Source organism: Rhagoletis zephyria, unplaced genomic scaffold (assembly GCF_001687245.7).
Source record: "Rhagoletis zephyria isolate East Lansing unplaced genomic scaffold, Rhagoletis_zephyria_1.1 Rzeph_scaffold_01188, whole genome shotgun sequence".
In the NCBI taxonomy this organism is placed as follows: domain Eukaryota; kingdom Metazoa; phylum Arthropoda; class Insecta; order Diptera; family Tephritidae; genus Rhagoletis; species Rhagoletis zephyria.
Genome location: NW_016158272.1, coordinates 31,039 through 50,473, shown reverse-complemented (window position 1 = coordinate 50,473; position 19,435 = coordinate 31,039). Strand labels below are relative to the sequence as shown.

The 19,435-nt window shown below is 37.2% G+C and overlaps 2 protein-coding genes across 2 annotated transcripts in view; one reads left to right on the top strand and one right to left on the bottom strand.

The window, feature by feature from the left end:
* LOC108363098 (5-hydroxytryptamine receptor 2B-like) overlaps positions 1–19,435 on the bottom strand; it is a gene marked incomplete at its 5' end in the record, with an annotated part of 86,544 nt that overhangs the window by 52,701 nt on the left and 14,408 nt on the right. The gene's annotated exons all lie outside the window — the stretch shown is intronic.
* LOC108363097 (uncharacterized) lies at positions 13,902–15,240 on the top strand. The gene is made up of 5 exons (XM_017616357.1): positions 13,902–14,042; positions 14,117–14,276; positions 14,347–14,464; positions 14,762–15,031; positions 15,098–15,240. The coding sequence occupies exons 1-4, from the start codon at positions 13,907–13,909 to the stop codon at positions 14,927–14,929; spliced, it is 582 nt and encodes a 193-aa protein (XP_017471846.1). The 5' UTR covers positions 13,902–13,906; the 3' UTR covers positions 14,930–15,031; positions 15,098–15,240.

The following is a 19,435-nucleotide window of genomic DNA, read 5'->3' as shown; positions in this document are numbered from 1 at the left end:
GTCACCGTAGGTATATGTGAAACAATGTTGTTTATTGCCGCGCTTTGTAATACTTGTTTTTGTTAATTATGGTTGTTATTGTGTATTATGTTTCTGTGTAGTGTATGTCATGTACAGTTGACGGATAGAATTAATTTTATAAAAATTAGGTGAAAAGAAAAACGTGTATTGCAGAGAGAGAGCGTTTATTGCAAGCTTATAAAGAATGTACATTTTGTATGGCAAGTAAGAAATACAAGTTGACATACATTGACAGCTCCCATAGTTTAGTAATCTATTACATTTTAAAACACCCTCACTAGAGCTTCAATTTATGTTATTTAAAACCTTTATATATAGATACCAAAATATATACATAACTACATGCATGAGTTATTAACCAATTCAGTGACGAATTCCATGTGTTTAAGTTTAAAAATTAGATTGTTAACAGGCTTTGTCATGATGTCTGCAATCATTTCATAAGTGCTTTTGTAGTTTCATATTATCAAACCCTTTACAAGTTTCTCACGAATAAAATAGTTTTTGATATCTATATGCTTTGTTCGAGCATGATAATTGTTATTCATGGCTGCCTTTATTGCTCCTTGGTTAGGGAACGTACCCATACTACGTGACCCGTTCAGGGCGGGTGGGAGATGGATCTTCCAAATACCACACTTGGTCACAGTGGGGGCGGGGGGCTTAGGTTTTTATCACGTAGTCAATATCCACTAAGAAAATCTAGCGTTTTTTTCGAGCTACATTCAAATATGGCGCGCATCGCTTTTTAAACTCACAGATGGCAACACTGACGAACATATGCCGAGACGTCAGCTGATTGAAAACTGATACTTACAGGTCTATTCTGCACGTTACCGAAGATTTTGTGACCGGAAAATTTTATTACCAAAAATTTTTACCACTTCTTGTCACTGCGATTCTAGGTACGTTGGTAATGCAGTGAAAATATTCAGCAATTCAGCTATGAAGATTTGTGCAAATTCCTGTATTGCATATTTCACGGGGCAATATTTTGTTACCAGCTTATGAGCTGGTAACCAAATTTACCGGTTACAAGAGAGCACAGAATGCGAAAGAGGTTTAAAAATTGACAGACACTTTAATTACCGGTTATATAACTTATGTTACCAGCGCAGAATAGACCTGTTAGTAGCAACAACCACATGTATTTTGTATTGCGGGTGTTATGCCAAATCTGAATTCGCACCAAAGTTAACATGTACTGTGCTGTGAAATTAGTAAAATCAAAAGTAAAATAGATGTAAGGCGAAGAAATCAGCTGGTTAAACAACACCACCTCGTATAAATTCGCCCACAAAATAGCAAAAGCAACACTTTTATGCTTTTTAAAGCAAGCAGGTCTTGGTCCTTCTCAAAATATTATTAAATATCATTAACCCCTCTATTCTAACAGTCACAAAACTTAGCTCATCACTGTTGTGATTTCTAGTGCGCCGAGAAATGTGTCACAAAAAATTCGATTTTTAGTGCTAGAAAAATACACAAAAATTTCAAAAATTGTATTATAGCGGCATATTTTTTGCAGCGGCAAGCTTTGAGGCGCAGTAGAAATCACAGCAGTGATGAGCTAAAGTTTGTGACTTTGTTAGAATACGGCTGTAAAAGTCGTTGTACGAGCGGCTGTACAATGCGTTTATTAAATGACACAAGGATTTCTTGTCAATGCAGACAATACAGAAAAAGACGAATAAATTTTAGGTACCTTTGAGAGATGAGTACAAAAACAACCCAAAGGAGCTGGAGCGTCTCAGCCAGTTAAAAATCGAAGAACTTTGTCAGATTGCGACTAAGAAAAATGCTCATCTCCTCAATTTCTTCGTAAAGGTGAATATTCTGAGCGTATTTTGTTGAATGCTTTAAATGATTTGAATGTTTTAACATTGGTGATGTGTGTCTCTTTTTTGTATTTGGTGAAAGTAGGTACCTGCACGAAAAGCTTCAACCACGCAAGGTGATCTCAAAATGCTTCCCAGCACCGAAGATGTCAATAATAACACTACAGAACAGTCTGTTTCTATTTCACGGAAAGGTATAACCAACCGCTTTCTGCTCTGTCAATGCCGATGTGTTTTCTTCTCCAACTTTCGTAGCTTAGATTTTGATTTTTTCCATTTTATGGGTAGTGATATAATACTGGTTACATTCTACAGTAGCAATGAATTTTCCGTTCAATCTTCTGTTTCAATAGCTTCTTCATCTGTATCTACAACAGCTCCGACACCAAAACAGAATGCTTTATAATCTGAAATTTCAGTATTTGAAGCCGAATGAAATGCTACCGTAAGAAAGCGAGATGCAGGACTTGGAAAAGACGGTATTGAGAAGGAAATAAAAAAAATTAAGGCATGATGCTGATGTGAAGAAAAAAGAAGAAGAAAAGAACAAACGTGCAGAAAACATGCGAAAATTTAGGGCAAAGCAAAAAACCGAAGTTTTGAGCCTGAAATCCGCTCATCCCAACGTGCAATCTTCGTCTATACGCACTCAGCCAGGACGCACTTCACTTGAAGAAAATCAGTCAGGCCTTCTTCAAGCAATTTGCGACATAGTAGCACATGGAAGCTAAGCTGATGATCGACGCCAATCAGAAGTATTGAGAACTTGTAAGACTCTTGATGAATTGCATGCACGGCTTGTTGAAGATGGATTTTTTATTTCGCGAACCTCTACATACCGTAGGCTGATTCCAAAGTTTGTTTGCTGGATGTTTACGGGGCAAGCGCCATGTCACAACTGTACCTGTGAGACTGTGTCGAGAACAAGCAGATAGACACCGAGATCATGTCGATCAACATTTCTGCAAGGCTACTGCCAACGGTCTCGAGGAACTTGCATCTATACTTGGGCCTGAACAAGTAGTTTTTATCTCTCAAGATGATAAGGCAAAGGTACCGATTGGAAAAACAGCTGAAAAAGTACAGGCTCCTGTTATAATGCATTTGAGTTATAAAGTGCACCTCGATGACCATGATTTTGCTGTTGGAGTACGCCACCAACTGACTCCATCTGTGTATGCTGGTATCACAATCAAAGAGAACTGCATGGGTAGAAAAGAAGCGGTTACATATACTGGGCCAACATATGTCCCAATCCGCAGTGGAAAGCATAGTAGTTCGACAGCAACAACTCACGCCAAAGACCTTATCAAACTTCTCACATAAGATGATTTTAAAAATCTGGCGTAAGGAAAGGATGGGGAATTCAAGCCTGTGATGATTTTTTCAGTTGATGGAGGGCCCGATGAAAATCCACGCTATAAAAAGGTCATATCTCACTGTATATCACACTTTAAAGAGTACGATTTGGACGGGCTGTTTGTGTTTACGAATGCACCCGATCGCTCGGCTTACAACCGAGTTGAGTGAAGGATAGCATCATTGAGCCGTGAGCTAGCCACGGTAGTGCAGTATATTTTGCTTTGCTGCCTTTATGTTTAAGTGCACATTTAAGACACCTACCCCAAAATGGGCATCAGCGGCATTATTTTTAACATTTATAAGAAAACTGCTCCGATAGATGCATTTAACATACCTGCACATTAGCGATTCCTGCCTTAAAAACTTGCAACTATTATCAATTATCAAAGAAAGTATTACGTTTACCTGCACTGGCACTGCACTGTATACCTACCCTAATTTTACAAGCTTTTATTTATTTTTCTCATCTTGTAGAACAACGAAATCGGTTATCATTTTATATAGTTATTTAGATTATAAGATACCATTCGGAACAAATTTCACCGGCAGTAATTTCTACGTGGTAAGTGCTCTTCCATTATTTGGTTTCATAGGGATTCGGATACCTTCCTCATTGAAGTAGTAAAGAAAATTCGCTTAAGTGCTTTTTTCGGTTAAGCGCACAAGTTTTTCGCGCAAAGATGGATGGGCAGCTAAGCAAAATATACTGTAGTTCCTTATGAGCACTACGGGTCCCATCTCGATTCTCAAGGGAAAACCATCGATAACGAGCTGGAATTTAAAAACTTTCAGCATGCAGGTATATTTTAATAGAGTGGCATGCAGTCTTCTCTCTTACCACAATATTAAAACCTAAATTTTAATTTATGTTATTTTCAGGCGAAACAATAGCTGAGATTTGGTCCCAGGTGGTTATTGACGGCCACAACGGGATAGCAGAATATATGCCTCCTGGAGAAGTCCTTCCGGAACCTACACAAGTTTCTGACATCTGGTATGGGAATCACGTTCGTGAAAGTTAATACTTTCTTCAAATAATTAAGTGTGCCGATGATTCCTGCTGTGCTCCTCGCCGAAGTGCAGTAAATAATATTCTATACCAAGGCTTTTTGCCGGCACCTTTCTCGATGTCACAAAACCCTTTCGGTATACCAAACCCAGATGAAGTTAGATCGGAAATTTTTCCATCATTGCTTGTGCGGCAATGTATAACACTACGCCCGGATCTCTCACAGGGTAGAGAAATACCCTACGATACATACTGCCTATCTATTAAAACCTACATCACCGAAAGGACATGCTCAATTTGTGGACTCTATTTTGCCTAAAAAATTTCTATGAACAACCATCGAAAAAACGTGCATGGTGGTGCGGTGGATGACGTGTCTCGTGTGCGACCTCTGCGGGTTCTCTCCAGGAAACCACAGGAGGTCTTGTGTGTCATAAAGGACTGCGTGGAGTGGATAGATGTCGAGGCTGTCAATGAAGAGATAATAATCACGTCTGAGGAAACTCCCGATGTTACCGCCCCCGTGATCTACGATGCATCCGAGTGGATTGATGCTGGGAACGTGTTTGTTGAAGATGATTGAGATGGAAAATAAAGATTAATAAAAATAACAGAATATTTGTTTCTATAATTTAAGTTCTGGTTAAGATATATTTTGACTTCAACAATTTTTATGAGCTTGAGGCCGTTTTAAGTGAAAACTTATTGTGGAAAAGCAACAATAATTTGAAAAGTGGTAGAAGTGATAGCTATTTCGGAAATCACCACATTTCCTCATCAGACTTCTTTCAGTAGGATTCGAACCGACGATCACCACTGACTCAGCCAGATGCCTACGCACTGTGCTAAGTTTGCCTTGCTAATTCTTGTTGCTTATTTCCACTATTTCACTTTGCTAAGCCAACTACAATCAAGCGCAGCTATTCCGCTGCAATTCACTTGATCATGTGGTTGTTGGTTTTTGTTAATATTTCTATTATTAGAATGTTTAACTTTTAGGTGTGCTCGTCCTTAAGTTATTTGTTTTTTTTTGTTATTTTATGGCCTTATAACAATTATATTCAACAATTTTTATGAGCTTGAGGCCGTTTTAAGTGAAAACTTATTGTGGAAAAGCAACAATACCTACTGAAAGAAGTCTGATGAGGAAATGTCTTGGGGGTCTTGGAATATACTACCCGTGGTCACCGAGGGGGTAGGGGGGGTGTTAAAAATTGCAAAAAGTGGGTCACGTAGTATGGGTACGTTCCCTTATCACCAAGGAAACGGATTTTTAGGACCTAAAAACCTATAAAAAAAAGGCAAAATAAAATAACGAAATAGGCTAGAAAAGGCAAAATAAAATAGCGAGATAGGCAGGAAAAGGCACTAAAAATCGCACAAAAGGCAAAAAAGACAAAAACCGAAAAATAATCAAAAAATACATTTATTTTAGAAATGTTTATTTTACAAGTAAAATGAGAAACACTATAGTGTACTATGGACTAGATTCATTATAAGAAACATTTCTACTTTAGATCTTTGACTATTTTCTCCTTTCGAAATTTTAATTCACAAAACTTTAGTCTCTATAGTTGTAGTAACATTGAACCACTAGATGCATTTTAAAGTTTTCTCGCAGCATTTTCATTCGATTTTCGCGAAGAAAAGCCTTGAATGTACTAAACGTGTGCTCGACGTGAGTTGATACAAGTGGCGCCCAATTTAAATATGTAACGTTTAAAACTTTCATATTATCAGAAATAGGGACTTTTTCCTTGCCCTTTACAACTAAAGGCCAGTATGCAGCTCTCAAGAAAACGGACAAAAAAAAATTGCTATTATTTCGCTTGCTTGTCCAAGGAATTTTGACATCTGGTACTTTACATCCTGTTGCCTCACTCGTTCTTCGAGAAATAATGGAACGGGTATATATTTCTGTTGCATACATGGGTTACCTGGTGTTCTTTTTTCACAAAAAAACTACGAAAGTGTACCAAATTTCTTACGAACTGCGTACTGCTTTAAGGAAATTTAACACAAGAAAATTTCTTAGCCATTTCTTGTACGTCATTTTATATGGAGTTTTTGCTTTTCTTGAGAGCTGCATACTGGCCTTTAAGGTAGAAAAGGCAAAAAAAGGCAAAACGTTTATATATGGAATCAGGCAAAGCTAAATCCTGGACATTCTTAATCGAATATACTCTACCACAAAAAAAAAAATTTCAAAACCAATAACTTATCTACTTACTAAAAAAAATATTTAACTTTTTATTGCGGATGTTAATTTTACGAGGCGGAAGCATCGAAAGCCTAACCCCGTCAGTGTGAGACTTTAACTCAAACTAAACTTCCTACCGTCATGTACCGTTCCCCTCCCGGTGCCACCGTCAAGGATTTCGTCGGCTTTATAACACTGTGTGGCTAAGAAGGTTATATATCTATCCTCTTCCTCTTCTTATTTGTAGCAGTAAATGCCAAAGCGATTTTGGCCGAGTTCAACATAGCACGCCAGTCGTTTTTCTTCTGTGCCAACTGACGCCAATTGGAAATGCCAAGTGAAGCCGGAATACTTTCAGAGCTGGAGAGTCGGTGTCCATTCGAACGACTTGGTCAAGCCAGCGAAGCCGCTGTGTTTTAATTTGCTGCACTATATCCATGTCGTTATAAAGCTAATACAGCTCATCGTTCATCATCTGCGGAACTCGCCGTCGCCAACGCGTAAAGGCCCGTAAATCTTCCGAAAAATGTTTCTCTCGAATACTCCAAGAGCCACCTCATGGGATGTTCCATGCTTCTGCGCAATATACCAGCACGGGCATGATGAGTAACTTATAGAGTGTGGTTTTCGTACGTCGAGAGAGGACTTTACTCCTGAATTGCCTACTCAGTCCAAAGTAGTACTTATTGGCACGAGTGATTCTGTGTTGGATTTCCATGCTGAAATTATTATCGGTGTTAATGCTGGTTCCCAAGTAAACGAAATTCTCTACTTTCTCGAAATTGTAACTGTCGACAGTGACGTGGGTGGCAAGGCGCAAATGCGCTGACCGTTTGTTTGATGACAGGAGATACTTCGTCTTGTTCTCATTTACCACCAGACCCATTTGCTTTGCTTCCTTATCCAACTTGGAAAAAGCAGAACATACTTCGCGGTGTTTGTTACCGATATAAGCCAGCAATTGCACGCTCTTGTAGTAAATAGTGGTGCAGTTCTGCTGCTCTTATCATTTTGTCCAACATCAGACTAAAGAAATCGCATCAAAATGAGACGCTCTGTCTGAAACCCCGTTTGGTGGCGAACGGCTCGGAGAGGTATTTCCCAATTCAGTTCATTGACGGTGGGATTCAGTCTTTCGCACAATACACTCGATAAGACCTTGTAACCTATAATTAGAAGGTTGATCCCGCGGTAGTTGGCACGCATGGCGAGGTCGCCTTTCTTGTGGATTGGGCAGACCTCACTTGNACGTTTATATATGGAATCAGGCAAAGCTAAATCCTGGACATTCTTAATCGAATATACTCTACCACAAAAAAAAAAATTTCAAAACCAATAACTTATCTACTTACTAAAAAAAATATTTAACTTTTTATTGCGGATGTTAATTTTACGAGGCGGAAGCATCGAAAGCCTAACCCCGTCAGTGTGAGACTTTAACTCAAACTAAACTTCCTACCGTCATGTACCGTTCCCCTCCCGGTGCCACCGTCAAGGATTTCGTCGGCTTTATAACACTGTGTGGCTAAGAAGGTTATATATCTATCCTCTTCCTCTTCTTATTTGTAGCAGTAAATGCCAAAGCGATTTTGGCCGAGTTCAACATAGCACGCCAGTCGTTTTTCTTCTGTGCCAACTGACGCCAATTGGAAATGCCAAGTGAAGCCGGAATACTTTCAGAGCTGGAGAGTCGGTGTCCATTCGAACGACTTGGTCAAGCCAGCGAAGCCGCTGTGTTTTAATTTGCTGCACTATATCCATGTCGTTATAAAGCTAATACAGCTCATCGTTCATCATCTGCGGAACTCGCCGTCGCCAACGCGTAAAGGCCCGTAAATCTTCCGAAAAATGTTTCTCTCGAATACTCCAAGAGCCACCTCATGGGATGTTCCATGCTTCTGCGCAATATACCAGCACGGGCATGATGAGTAACTTATAGAGTGTGGTTTTCGTACGTCGAGAGAGGACTTTACTCCTGAATTGCCTACTCAGTCCAAAGTAGTACTTATTGGCACGAGTGATTCTGTGTTGGATTTCCATGCTGAAATTATTATCGGTGTTAATGCTGGTTCCCAAGTAAACGAGATTCTCTACTTTCTCGAAATTATAACTGTCGACAGTGACGTGGGTGGCAAGGCGCAAATGCGCTGACCGTTTGTTTGATGACAGGAGATACTTCGTCTTGTTCTCATTTACCACCAGACCCATTTGCTTTGCTTCCTTATCCAACTTGGAAAAAGCAGAACATACTTCGCGGTGTTTGTTACCGATATAAGCCAGCAATTGCACGCTCTTGTAGTAAATAGTGGTGCAGTTCTGCTGCTCTTATCATTTTGTCCAACATCAGACTAAAGAAATCGCATCAAAATGAGACGCTCTGTCTGAAACCCCGTTTGGTGGCGAACGGCTCGGAGAGGTATTTCCCAATTCAGTTCATTGACGGTGGGATTCAGTCTTTCGCACAATACACTCGATAAGACCTTGTAACCTATAATTAGAAGGTTGATCCCGCGGTAGTTGGCACGCATGGCGAGGTCGCCTTTCTTGTGGATTGGGCAGACCTCACTTGAATTCCAGTCGTCGGACATGCACCTTATTAGCTTCTTGCCATCGTAACTGAATAGCTCGCCCGACAAGCCCTCATCTCCAGCAGCTTTGTTACTTTTCATCAGCATGATCGCTATTCGTACCTCGTCATAGTCAGGCGCTGGGATATCGACTGGGACCTCGGGTTCGTCTTCTCCACTGCTTTCAGTGTATCTACCATTCAAAAGGGTCGAGAATTGTTGGATCCATAATTTGAGTACGTTCTGGACATCGGTCACTAGGCCACCATGGTTGTTCCTACAGGAGTCTTAAAACCTTCCGTAAGTCGCTCAACTCTCTGCTAAGAATTTCGGGTGTTTTTTCTGCCGGCCAGCATTTCAAGCTCTTCGCACTCACGTATCTCGACCTCTCTTCTTATTGCGGCAAATTCATTTAGCTGCCCTCTTCAGTTCTCTATAACGGCTTCACAGCGTGGTCCTTTAGGCGGCACCTTTTTTCTCTGCAGCTTCTTGACACTCCTCATCGTACAAGTAATAAGCGGGAAATGTGGTTCCACTGCTCGCGTATGTCGGTTTGTTGAAGAGTGCTCTCTCACAGCAGCTGTGGGAGTCAAGTGGCGAATCCTTTGGCCGTCTGTTTTGATTTCAGCTTTTCGACGTTTTACTTTCCTTGCATTGTTGGGCGCACATTTTTTCCTGCACCTTGGTGGGTTCGTATATATAATACGTAAATATTTATTTATTTATTTACGAATAGTGAGACTACAACTAAATTATAGTACAATATATATTTATAAAAGCTTTGGCGTCGAAGGCCTTAAGCTAAATCATTTTATATTTTTCACGTATATACAATATGGAGTAGTATATGTTTAGGTATTGTAAAATATGTCTTGTATTGCTCGCTGTATGTGGGTTTTAAAGATAAGAAGTGCGTTATATTTGGTTGTATAAATTACAAAATTTTAGATATTGTATTAACTTTATTTATTCAATTCATTTAGTAAGTTAGTCGCCTTGATATTGTGAAGTGACTGTCGATAGTTNATATTTTGAAGGGTCATTTAGTAAGTTAGTCGCCTTGATATTGTGAAGTGACTGTCGATAGTTAGCGAAAAATGTACATGTATCTAGGATGTGTTGTGTATTAATGGGCTGCTGGTTACAATATTTACATGTGTTGGAGGGATTTTTATTATCTATTAGGTGCTGGTGTGTAAGCTTGGTATGTCCTAATCGAAGCCTAAGGATTTTAATTTGATCTCTTCTGGTTAAAATATTAGAATCGTTTCTAAAGTAACAATTTATTGATTTAGCAATTTGTGTAGTGTTTTTATACCATTGGGAGGATTGATTGGAGGAATATGTATGGATTTTTTTTAAGTGGGTTGCCTAGTTCTGAGAATAAAAGGTTTGGGGTGGTGCTAAGCGGTACTTTTAAGGCGTGTTTGGCAGCTGAGTCAGCAAGTTCGTTGCCTGGTATTTGAGCGTGACCTGGTACCCAAATCAGCTTTACTTTGTTTTGTTTTTTTAAAAGCATGTTTCTAATTGAGTTTGTGTAAAAGTTGTTAGTATCTGGATTAGCTATGGCTTTCAAAGATGATAAGGAGTCCGTGCATATAGCGTGTTTGTGGGGAAGTTTTGCGGCATATTTGACACTTCGTGGATTGCAATTAACTTTGCGGCAAAGTTGGAACTGTATAAAGGTAAGTGGGCTATTTGTATGATTTTGTTATTTTGTACTTTGCCATAGGATGATTTTCAGTTTATTTTAGAACCATCTGTGAATAAAAATTTTAAGTCTTTGAGAATTTCCTTTATAGCGTAAAATTTTTGTTTATACGTAGCGGGAGGTGTCATTGTTTTTTTATCTGTGCTTAATTCTGTATTAATTATTGAGTTGTTAACCATCCAGTGTGGTGATACGGGTTTCTCGTGTAATTTAGAGTTTAAAGGTATTTCAAATTGCAGTGCAACTTTTACAATTCTATTAAAACAGGATGGGGTTTTGGCTAGTTTGGAGTGGGTTAGTTTGGAAAGCAGGGTAGGTAGAGGGGAGTGGTCTTTTAATATCAGGGATTTACATAATGTAGCAGTGGCAAATTCTTTGTTAATATTTAGTGGAAGAAGATACAAATTTCTAACTGGTGTTGTTCTGTAGGCACCCGGGGCTATTCTAATACTGGAGTTGATAATAGAGTTTAGTTTATTGGTAAGAGATTTGGGGCAGTATGCGTAAAGGTATAATCCGTAGTTTAGTTTTGATATAATTCATGATTTTACTGCTGATATTAATGAAGTTGTGTTACAGTGGTATTTGTCGTTAGAGAGGCATTTAATGATGTCTAATCATTTTGCCAGAGCGGCCGTTAGGTGCTCGATGTGACTGTTCCATTTATATTTTTTTTATTAAATACTAGTCCGAGAATTCTAAGGTTGTCGACAGTGGAAATAGTAAAGTTGTTACAGGTTACGTTAGAAGAGCAGTTAAGTTTTCTGCAAAGATGAATTTGTTTACATTTTTCCAGGGACAGTTCGGCTCCTGAGTGCTTACACCAGTTACAAATGTCCTTGTATAAATCGTCAATATAAAAGGAGACTCTTTTATTTTTGTTCATTTTCTTAATAATTATAAAATCGTCTGCATAAGCTAAGAAATCTAGTTGTTTGTGAAGTGAAATTATGTTGCAGAGTTCATGGTTTGCAATAAGATATAGTATGACCGACAGAGGAGACCCTTGTGGGATACCATTTTGCAATGAAAATGTTCGGGAGTAGTGGGATGTTATTCTTATTTTAATATTTCTGTTGTTCATATAGTTTTTAACATATTGGAATATTTTAGGCCCTATATTCCATTTTTTAGCTGGTCTAGGATAGTGTGGACTCCTATTTTATCAAAGGCTTTTGCAAAGTCGAGTGATATTATTGACAGGTGTTTTTTAGTTGAGAGGAATTGAGTGATCTGATAGTCTAAGTAAACTAGAAAGTCAGACACTGATTTGCCCTTTTTAAATCCCATTTGATGACTATGTAGCAGCTTGTCAGATGTTACAAACCACCATAGCCGATTAGCAATAATCTTGTCTAATACCTTTGAGCAACATGGATTAAGTGAAATGGGTCTGTAAGATTTAATAGAAGTTTTGTCGGAGTTGGGTTTCAGAATGGGAACAACTAAGCTATTTTTGTAAATTTGTGGTATATAATTATTGAAGATGTTATTGTAGTGTTCTATCAGTCGCAGTTTTACTTTTATATGTAAATTGTTGATCACTGGGTAAGAGATCCAGTCAAAGCCGGGGGTCTTGCCATTTGGCTTGTTAAGAGCCAGTTCCAGCTCAATGTAGCATATTTTCGTTTCAATGAATGTACCTGATTTACTTGCGTTTAAGATGTGATTTTGGGTAAGAGCTTTTTGTTTGCTTTGCCGAAACGTCGCGGAGAATTTATCGTTTAGTGCTTGGTTGGACCAGTATTGGCCAATTCGTTTGCAATTACAGTTTTGTCTGTTATTGCAGGTTGATTTGGTTTTTTGGTGTTAAGACAATGGATTGCGGGGTTACGTTTGACACCGCAGAAGGTGCCCCCCTTTTACATATTTCCCCTTTTACATATTTTCAATTCTCGCCTGAACATAGCCTGTGCTTTTTTGATTTCTATTATGTTTTCATTTGAAATGTTTCGTTTTAATTTGTTCCACATTTGGTTCCTTTTTTGTTTAAGTTCTTGTAAAGTTGTGTTCCACCAAGGTACTGAGTGTTTCCTATTCTTGAGTATTTGGGGAATTGATACATTGGCGCTTTGCAGGATAATTTTTTGAATATTGGCAGCTTCTTTGTTAAAATTTTTGCTAAAGGGTCTTGCATCACTTAGGCGTTCTGCCAGAAGTTTAAATTGTTGCCAATTTGCTTTGCTTAGATTGAAGTTGGGCTTACTTATGCTACTTTCGGTTGGTTGGGTAGGAAAAAGTGTTATTAGGATAGGGAAGTGGTCGCTTCCAAAGAGGTTTGATTCTATTTTCCAATCGTGTTGGAGTGCGAGAATTGGGGAAGAAATAGAAAGTTCAATATGTGTGAAAGTGTGGCGTGTGGAGTAGTGAGTGGGTGAACCGTCGTTGAGAAGTGTGAGCATAGATTTGATTAAAAATTTAGAAATAGTATTTCGTCTATAGTTACTCTTATTCGAGCCCCAACTGGTATGCCAGCTATTGAAATCTCCTGTGATAAGTATTGGTATCCTAGAGGGTGGAAATATATCATTTAGGTTTTTACTGGTGAAAGGTGTGTTTGGTGAAATATAAATTGAGCTAATTGTGAATTTGATTTTAGACTGAATGGTTTCATTGACAATGTCGAAATTGTTTGGGCTATTGTTTAAACGTTGATGTTGCAGAGAGTTATGGATTAGTATGGCAGAACCGTCAAATGAGTTATGAGGGTGGGGGGAGGTGTATAGTTGGTAATTAATTGGTATAGGTACCTTTTGGTTTTTACATATATGTGTTTCCTGAAGAGAGATAACTTTGGGTTGGTACTTTTTTAAGAGAAGTTGTAGGTCTATGTAGTTATTTATATACCCGTTAATGTTCCATTGTAATACTGTAAGAGACATGATATTTTGTTAAGAGTGAGTTAATATTATGTGTGGAGTAAGAGCCCGAACACAATGAAAACGACGAGCTACGGACCACAGCTGTCAAATTATTTTTCCACGTATTCTTATGTAGATAATTATTTTGGCGACGACAGGGCTACGCGACAAATAGATAAAATTGTAGCTGTAGCCGTATTAGATCTAATTCTATTTTGACAAGTCACAAAGGCTGTCTTCTTCTTCTTTTGTCATTGTGCTTTTTCTATTTTCGTTTACATTTCGCGCGTGCTTATTGAATATTCGCCTTGATTTTATAAATAATTGGATAATTAAAATGGATTTCGACGAATTATTAATTGAGGAAGTTCGGAAGCGTCCAATTATTTATAATTTGGAGTTGGAGGATTATAAGAATATCAAAAAGAAGGAAGCTGCATGGAGGGAGGTAGCAATTAGTGCACAATTAGACGGTAAGTGAATATAATATATGTATTCCAAAATGATTTATATTATGTACATAAGTGTAAATATTTATACGTTGTAGAGGTACAGTGCAAGAAGCGATGGAAGGGACTGCGCGATTGCTACAAACGCTGCAAAAGGGCAGAGCAGGTTGCGTCGGGAAGCGGTGCTACATCTCCAAAAACTAAATGGCGGCACAAAGAAGCTATGTCATTTTTAGAGGGTGTTAAGAGCACAAGAACGTAAGTACATATATAATTCATGCAAGGCGATTTAGACTAGTTTAATAGTGTATATTTTGTAATTAAAAAGAACGATTGGAAGCTTGCCCAAGGACTTCGAAGAATGTAACACATCCACATACACAGATGTGGACGAAGAGAGCACCGCAATCTCTGAAACCCCATCGTCCAGTTCACGGAGAAGAAAGGTATGTATAGTTATATTATTCAGTTGGTTGCTTACATGATTGTTTAATTGTAAACTGTTTGGTTGCACAAGTACGTTGTGGACTTGATGCTACTTACCTTCACTAATTGAATGTTGTGCTAGCGTACATTTTTCCCATTATTTTCAGTAGTGCAGTAGCACGTTAAATAAACAAGTTCACTACTCACTTGTTCAATCAAACAGTTGAAAGTTTCACTATTCCATAAAAAAGCTAGAAGGACTTAAAGTTTAGTGAACAACGGATATACTAATTTAATGATAATACACTATTCAATAGGAAGACGATAAAAACAAGTTCCATGAGTTTCTTGAATTAGCGGCGTCAAATATATCCCATGTTTGCTCTGAGTTCAGTTCAGAGAGGCAGGAGCAAGACAGCACTGCTCTACACTTTTTAAGTTTATCGAAAAAATTAAGGAAGCTGGTTTGCCAACAAATATTGTAAACCGGATTGAAGCCAGAGTGTCGAGTCTGGTCTTTTCGGAGATCCAATCGCACTTGGAAACAATAGAAGCAGAATTCTATTACGAAGGAGATTAAAATGCAGGTATGGTAATTAATTGCTCATATTTTTCTTCTATTTATGAAGCTCTCTTCTTAATTTTCCATACAGCCCATTGGATATTTGCGCAGTGAACACACATAGTTTTAGGAGTTTAATGAAATGTGCCTTATAAAATTTTAAGTTATTTATTCCACAATGTTTTATTTTACATGTATTTGCACATGGATGCAGCATGTTGTAATAAGTACATGTCACCCACGTTCTACAAAAGTGTATTAACTGATATGGTTTACATTACACCACAACTTTTTTTTTGAGTTATGCGAGGAATGAGAAACTTGGACTTAATACACATTTGTTGAATGCATGCGATATGTGCATATGTATGAACTCATGTTTTGTACTGAAATTTGTTACTTTGTTTAATGTTAATTATTTATTTTAATTGTATAGCTCATTCCCTAAGAAGACCATATACATCCAAATTTCAAACTTGATGCAAAATTTTTTGTAAAAGTTTGAAATTTTGATGTATGTATATTAGACTGCATCACTTACCATATAAAATTGGTAACGGATCATAATAATGAGATTTTTGATGCTGTTTTTGAATTTTTTTCAAATACTGGTTTAAGAAAAACTTGAATAACTCAGCAAAAACTTTACCAACTTAGACTTATGAGGTATCATTGGTAAGATATTTTCTCACCCATTTTATTTCTTTGTAAATAAGCTCATTCAAATTATGTGAGAGGAGGGTAAGATAAAGGAGTGCCATTTTATGTTGAATTAAGATGTGTTGGTAATTTGATAAAGAAAAAATTGGAACGAGAATGAGTGTTTTTGCAAATAAATAAAAAGGTAGAGAAAATACCTTTCCACTGATACCTCATAAGTCCATGTCGGTAAAGTTTTTGCTGAGTTATTCAAGTTTTTCTTAAACAAATCTTTGAAAAAAGTTAAAAAAAACAGCTTCAAAAATCGCATTATGATTCCGCTGAAATTTTTTTTAATATTTTTATGTAGATTTTTTAAGCTTAATCTGTTTTGTCATCTAAGACATTTTTTCCAAAAAATCCTTTAAGAAACTATTTTTTTCATAAAAAAAACTCCATTTTTAGAGGTATTTTCAAACCGGTCCAGCTCACGTAAATCTTAATATTTTTCCTAAATATTTTGTTAAAATCTTAAAATATAATACATTTTGTAACCCCCCCGAAAAAACCGAAATTTTGTTTGGTGTTGCAGTCTAATGTATATGGTTTCCTTGGAAAATGAGCTATACTTTTATAATAAATACTAAACATTAAACGAACTAAAGAAAGATGGTCAGTTTTGGCTATATTTTTTTTTTGTATTCGAGCTTTAATATTTTCTTATAAAAGTCCAGTGCATTATATAACAAGCACCATATAAATCCACACTTGCAACCTAGTACAAAAATTGTAAGAATTCAACAAATTTTACCAAAATCATCCAAAAATTTTAAACTTTTTATTCAGAATTTATAGAAAAATTTTGGGTACGCAGTTTTTTAGCCCATTAAATTGTAGTTGGTTAAAGTGTAAATTTCAAGGCGCTTTGATTTTTAATAATTTTTTTTGCTGATAGTGCTAGGCATTTTCTTCCATACAAATGTAGTTGTCGAGTATATTTTATATGGAAGAATATGCACAAGACCGCCAGCCACAATTCTAATGCTAAAAATTCTGAATAAAAAGTTTGAAATTTTTGTATGATTTTGGTAAAATTTGTTGAGTTTTATAATATATATATTTTTATATATATACATATATAGTATAGTAATTATTAAAATTAACTAAAAATAACAAGTAGTCAATACTTATTAATATGTCCGCACCCTTATCATTACACTGTACAGTACTCGGCTGGGTATTGGACCAAACCAACTTTTTTAAAGAGATTTAGTCATAAGTAAAAAAAGTTAGTTCTCCGTTTTTCGAAGTTAGCCTCCGAAATCGAGATATGGCCTTCGAAGTTCGAAATTGGACCTTTGGTAAAAAATTATTTTTAATTATTACCAAAGGTCCTCTTTCGAACTTCGAAGGCCCATATCTCAATTTCGGAGGCTAACTTCGAAAAATGGAGAAATCACTTTTTTTTACCTATGACTCAATCTCTTAAAAAAAATTGGTTTGGTCCAATACCCAGAAAAAAATTGATTTTGCCGTGCAGTGTTATAATATAAATAATATAGTCATTTCAATACCTTTATCTGGTCGATCTCAATGGTTGTAGAACAACTAATTTTTAATTTTGTAATAAATAAATATGTACTGTTGTTTTATACTATTAATTATTTTTCAGAAAATTTATTGAGGTAAATGCGTAAGTATAATTTATGATGAGTTATTATTTAAAAAGTCTTTAAGAGTGTTCCGCAAATGAAAAGCGCTGGAAGATGACCGGTTAACAAATCTTTGTTGAAAAGATTGCAACGGATTTGTTTCGCTTCTCCACCGACCATGGTACTCGCGATTGTTGTAAGTACGATCAACTAATTCTAGTTGGAAGTAATTGCGATCATTTTGAAGCATTAAAAAGTTATGAAGTACAATTATGGCCAAGACAATCTTATCCGCATTACTAGGAGAAGCACTAATACGTGTATGCAGAATTCTCCACCGGTTGGCTAAAATACCGAAAGCGTTTTCAATATGAACCCGAGCCTTAGACAACATTGTGTTGAACCTGTCCTTGTCTGGCGTTAAATTATGCCCTGGAAATGGTCGCATTAAATTTGGTCTAAGTGGGAATGCGCTGTCTCCCACGAAGTAATGTGGAAAGAGATTCATCGTGGCTGGTAAATATGCATCACCAGGAACATTTAAAGTTCCGTCTAAAATTTGTTTCCCGAAGCTGCTTCGCGCAAACACGCCTCCATCGCTTTGGCTTCCCAAAGCACCGACATCCACATACGTAAAAACATAGTTTGCATCACATGCAGCCATCAACACGATGCTAAATGTCTTTTTGTAATTATAGTACAAAGAGCCACTATTCGCAGGACGGGTTATATGTATATGTTTACCGTCAATTGCTCCCAAGCAATTAGGCATACCCGTTTTTATGTAGAACTTCTCCGCGATAGTTTTCAGTTCCGTTGTGTTTGGAGGCGATACATATATTTCATGCAATTCGCTCCAAATAGCATCACAAGTTTCGTATATTATTTTACGAACCGTTGAAATACCCAATTTAAATGTCCAAGCCAGGACATGAATGTTGCATCCTTGTGCCAAATAACTGAAAATACCAAATGTATAAATGTATGTAAAATGAAAATCGACATACACACATACATATGTATTTCGTAAATACTTATTATCATGCTTACAATATTGTTACGGCCAGCCGGGTTTCTGGGTCTATCGCTTCTCTATTGGAGTATTTCTGCAACTTTTCCTTCAAAATGGATAGCAAGCAGTCGAAATTTGCAACACTCATTCTCGTCGCCTTGAAGAAGTGTTCTTCATCTCTACCTTTCAGCTGTTGAAGGCAAACCATGAAAAAACCTTCCTCCTCCCGGGTTAAATTCACAGGACGCACCCACCATCTTCTCCTGTTTTTATTAAGCTCACTGTACGCCTCATATGCGAAATGTACAATTTGTACAATTTTAGCAATTGCAGTCGTAAACTGTATTAAACGCAAGGGATTATTCATTACTCCTGTAATCAATGATAATATATATGAAAGATTTGAAAAATATTAATGATTTATGCGTATTTACCAGATATTTATCGAAAATTGGAACGAAATTAATATAAAATTTTTCTCACGAAATCGCAGCAAATACGTTTAAAACACAAATGTCAAATAAAATATGGCGGGAGAAGTTGTAGCTAGCGCAGTCATTGTAATCAAGTAGCCGACGACGGGAGCAAAGATAATGCAGATAAAACGCTATTGTCGTGTGGTCAGTCGTCAGTCGCGTCCTAAGTGTGCAAAGCATAATTAGTAAAGAGAAAAAGATTATAATAAATGCGAGTATGATTTGCAGATTTGCTTTTCCATAACGAACCTGTCAGAGCCATCTGTTATTTCACGGCTGATGCTTTTCTCTTCCAGTGTTTGAGTTGTTGATTTTTTTTGGTTTTAGATTTAACTTTCGCTTTGAGTTGCTTTATTGTGCGGTTCGAGGTATTTTTTGGGAAAATCCTAAGTTTTGTTTCTGTTATGCGAGTAGAGTCGTAGTTTCCAAATGTTGCTTGCAGAAGGTCCACAGATGTGTTTTTTTGGCTGTAAGTTTGAGTGTTATATGAGTGCTCAGCTGTTTCAGCGATTGCTTTTGGAAGTATACTAGGGATGTTGTTATCGTCGTTAAAGTGATAGTTGTCTTGAGCACATTTAGATTGAGTGGATTGTGTAGGGGCAGTGGTCGGGCTGTTAGCCAGTGAGTACTCAGTTGAGTGGATCGAGTTA

What these genes read in the sequence shown, in the direction of transcription:
- LOC108363097 (XM_017616357.1), top strand. Translation starts at nt 13,907, where the DNA reads ATGGATTTCGACGAATTATTAATTGAGGAAGTTCGGAAGCGTCCAATT. An exon ending in AATTAGTGCACAATTAGACG is followed by an intron (nt 14,043 to 14,116) that starts GTAAGTGAATAT and finishes TATACGTTGTAG; the next exon opens with AGGTACAGTGCAAGAAGCGA. An exon ending in CCAGTTCACGGAGAAGAAAG is followed by an intron (nt 14,465 to 14,761) that starts GTATGTATAGTT and finishes ACTATTCAATAG; the next exon opens with GAAGACGATAAAAACAAGTT.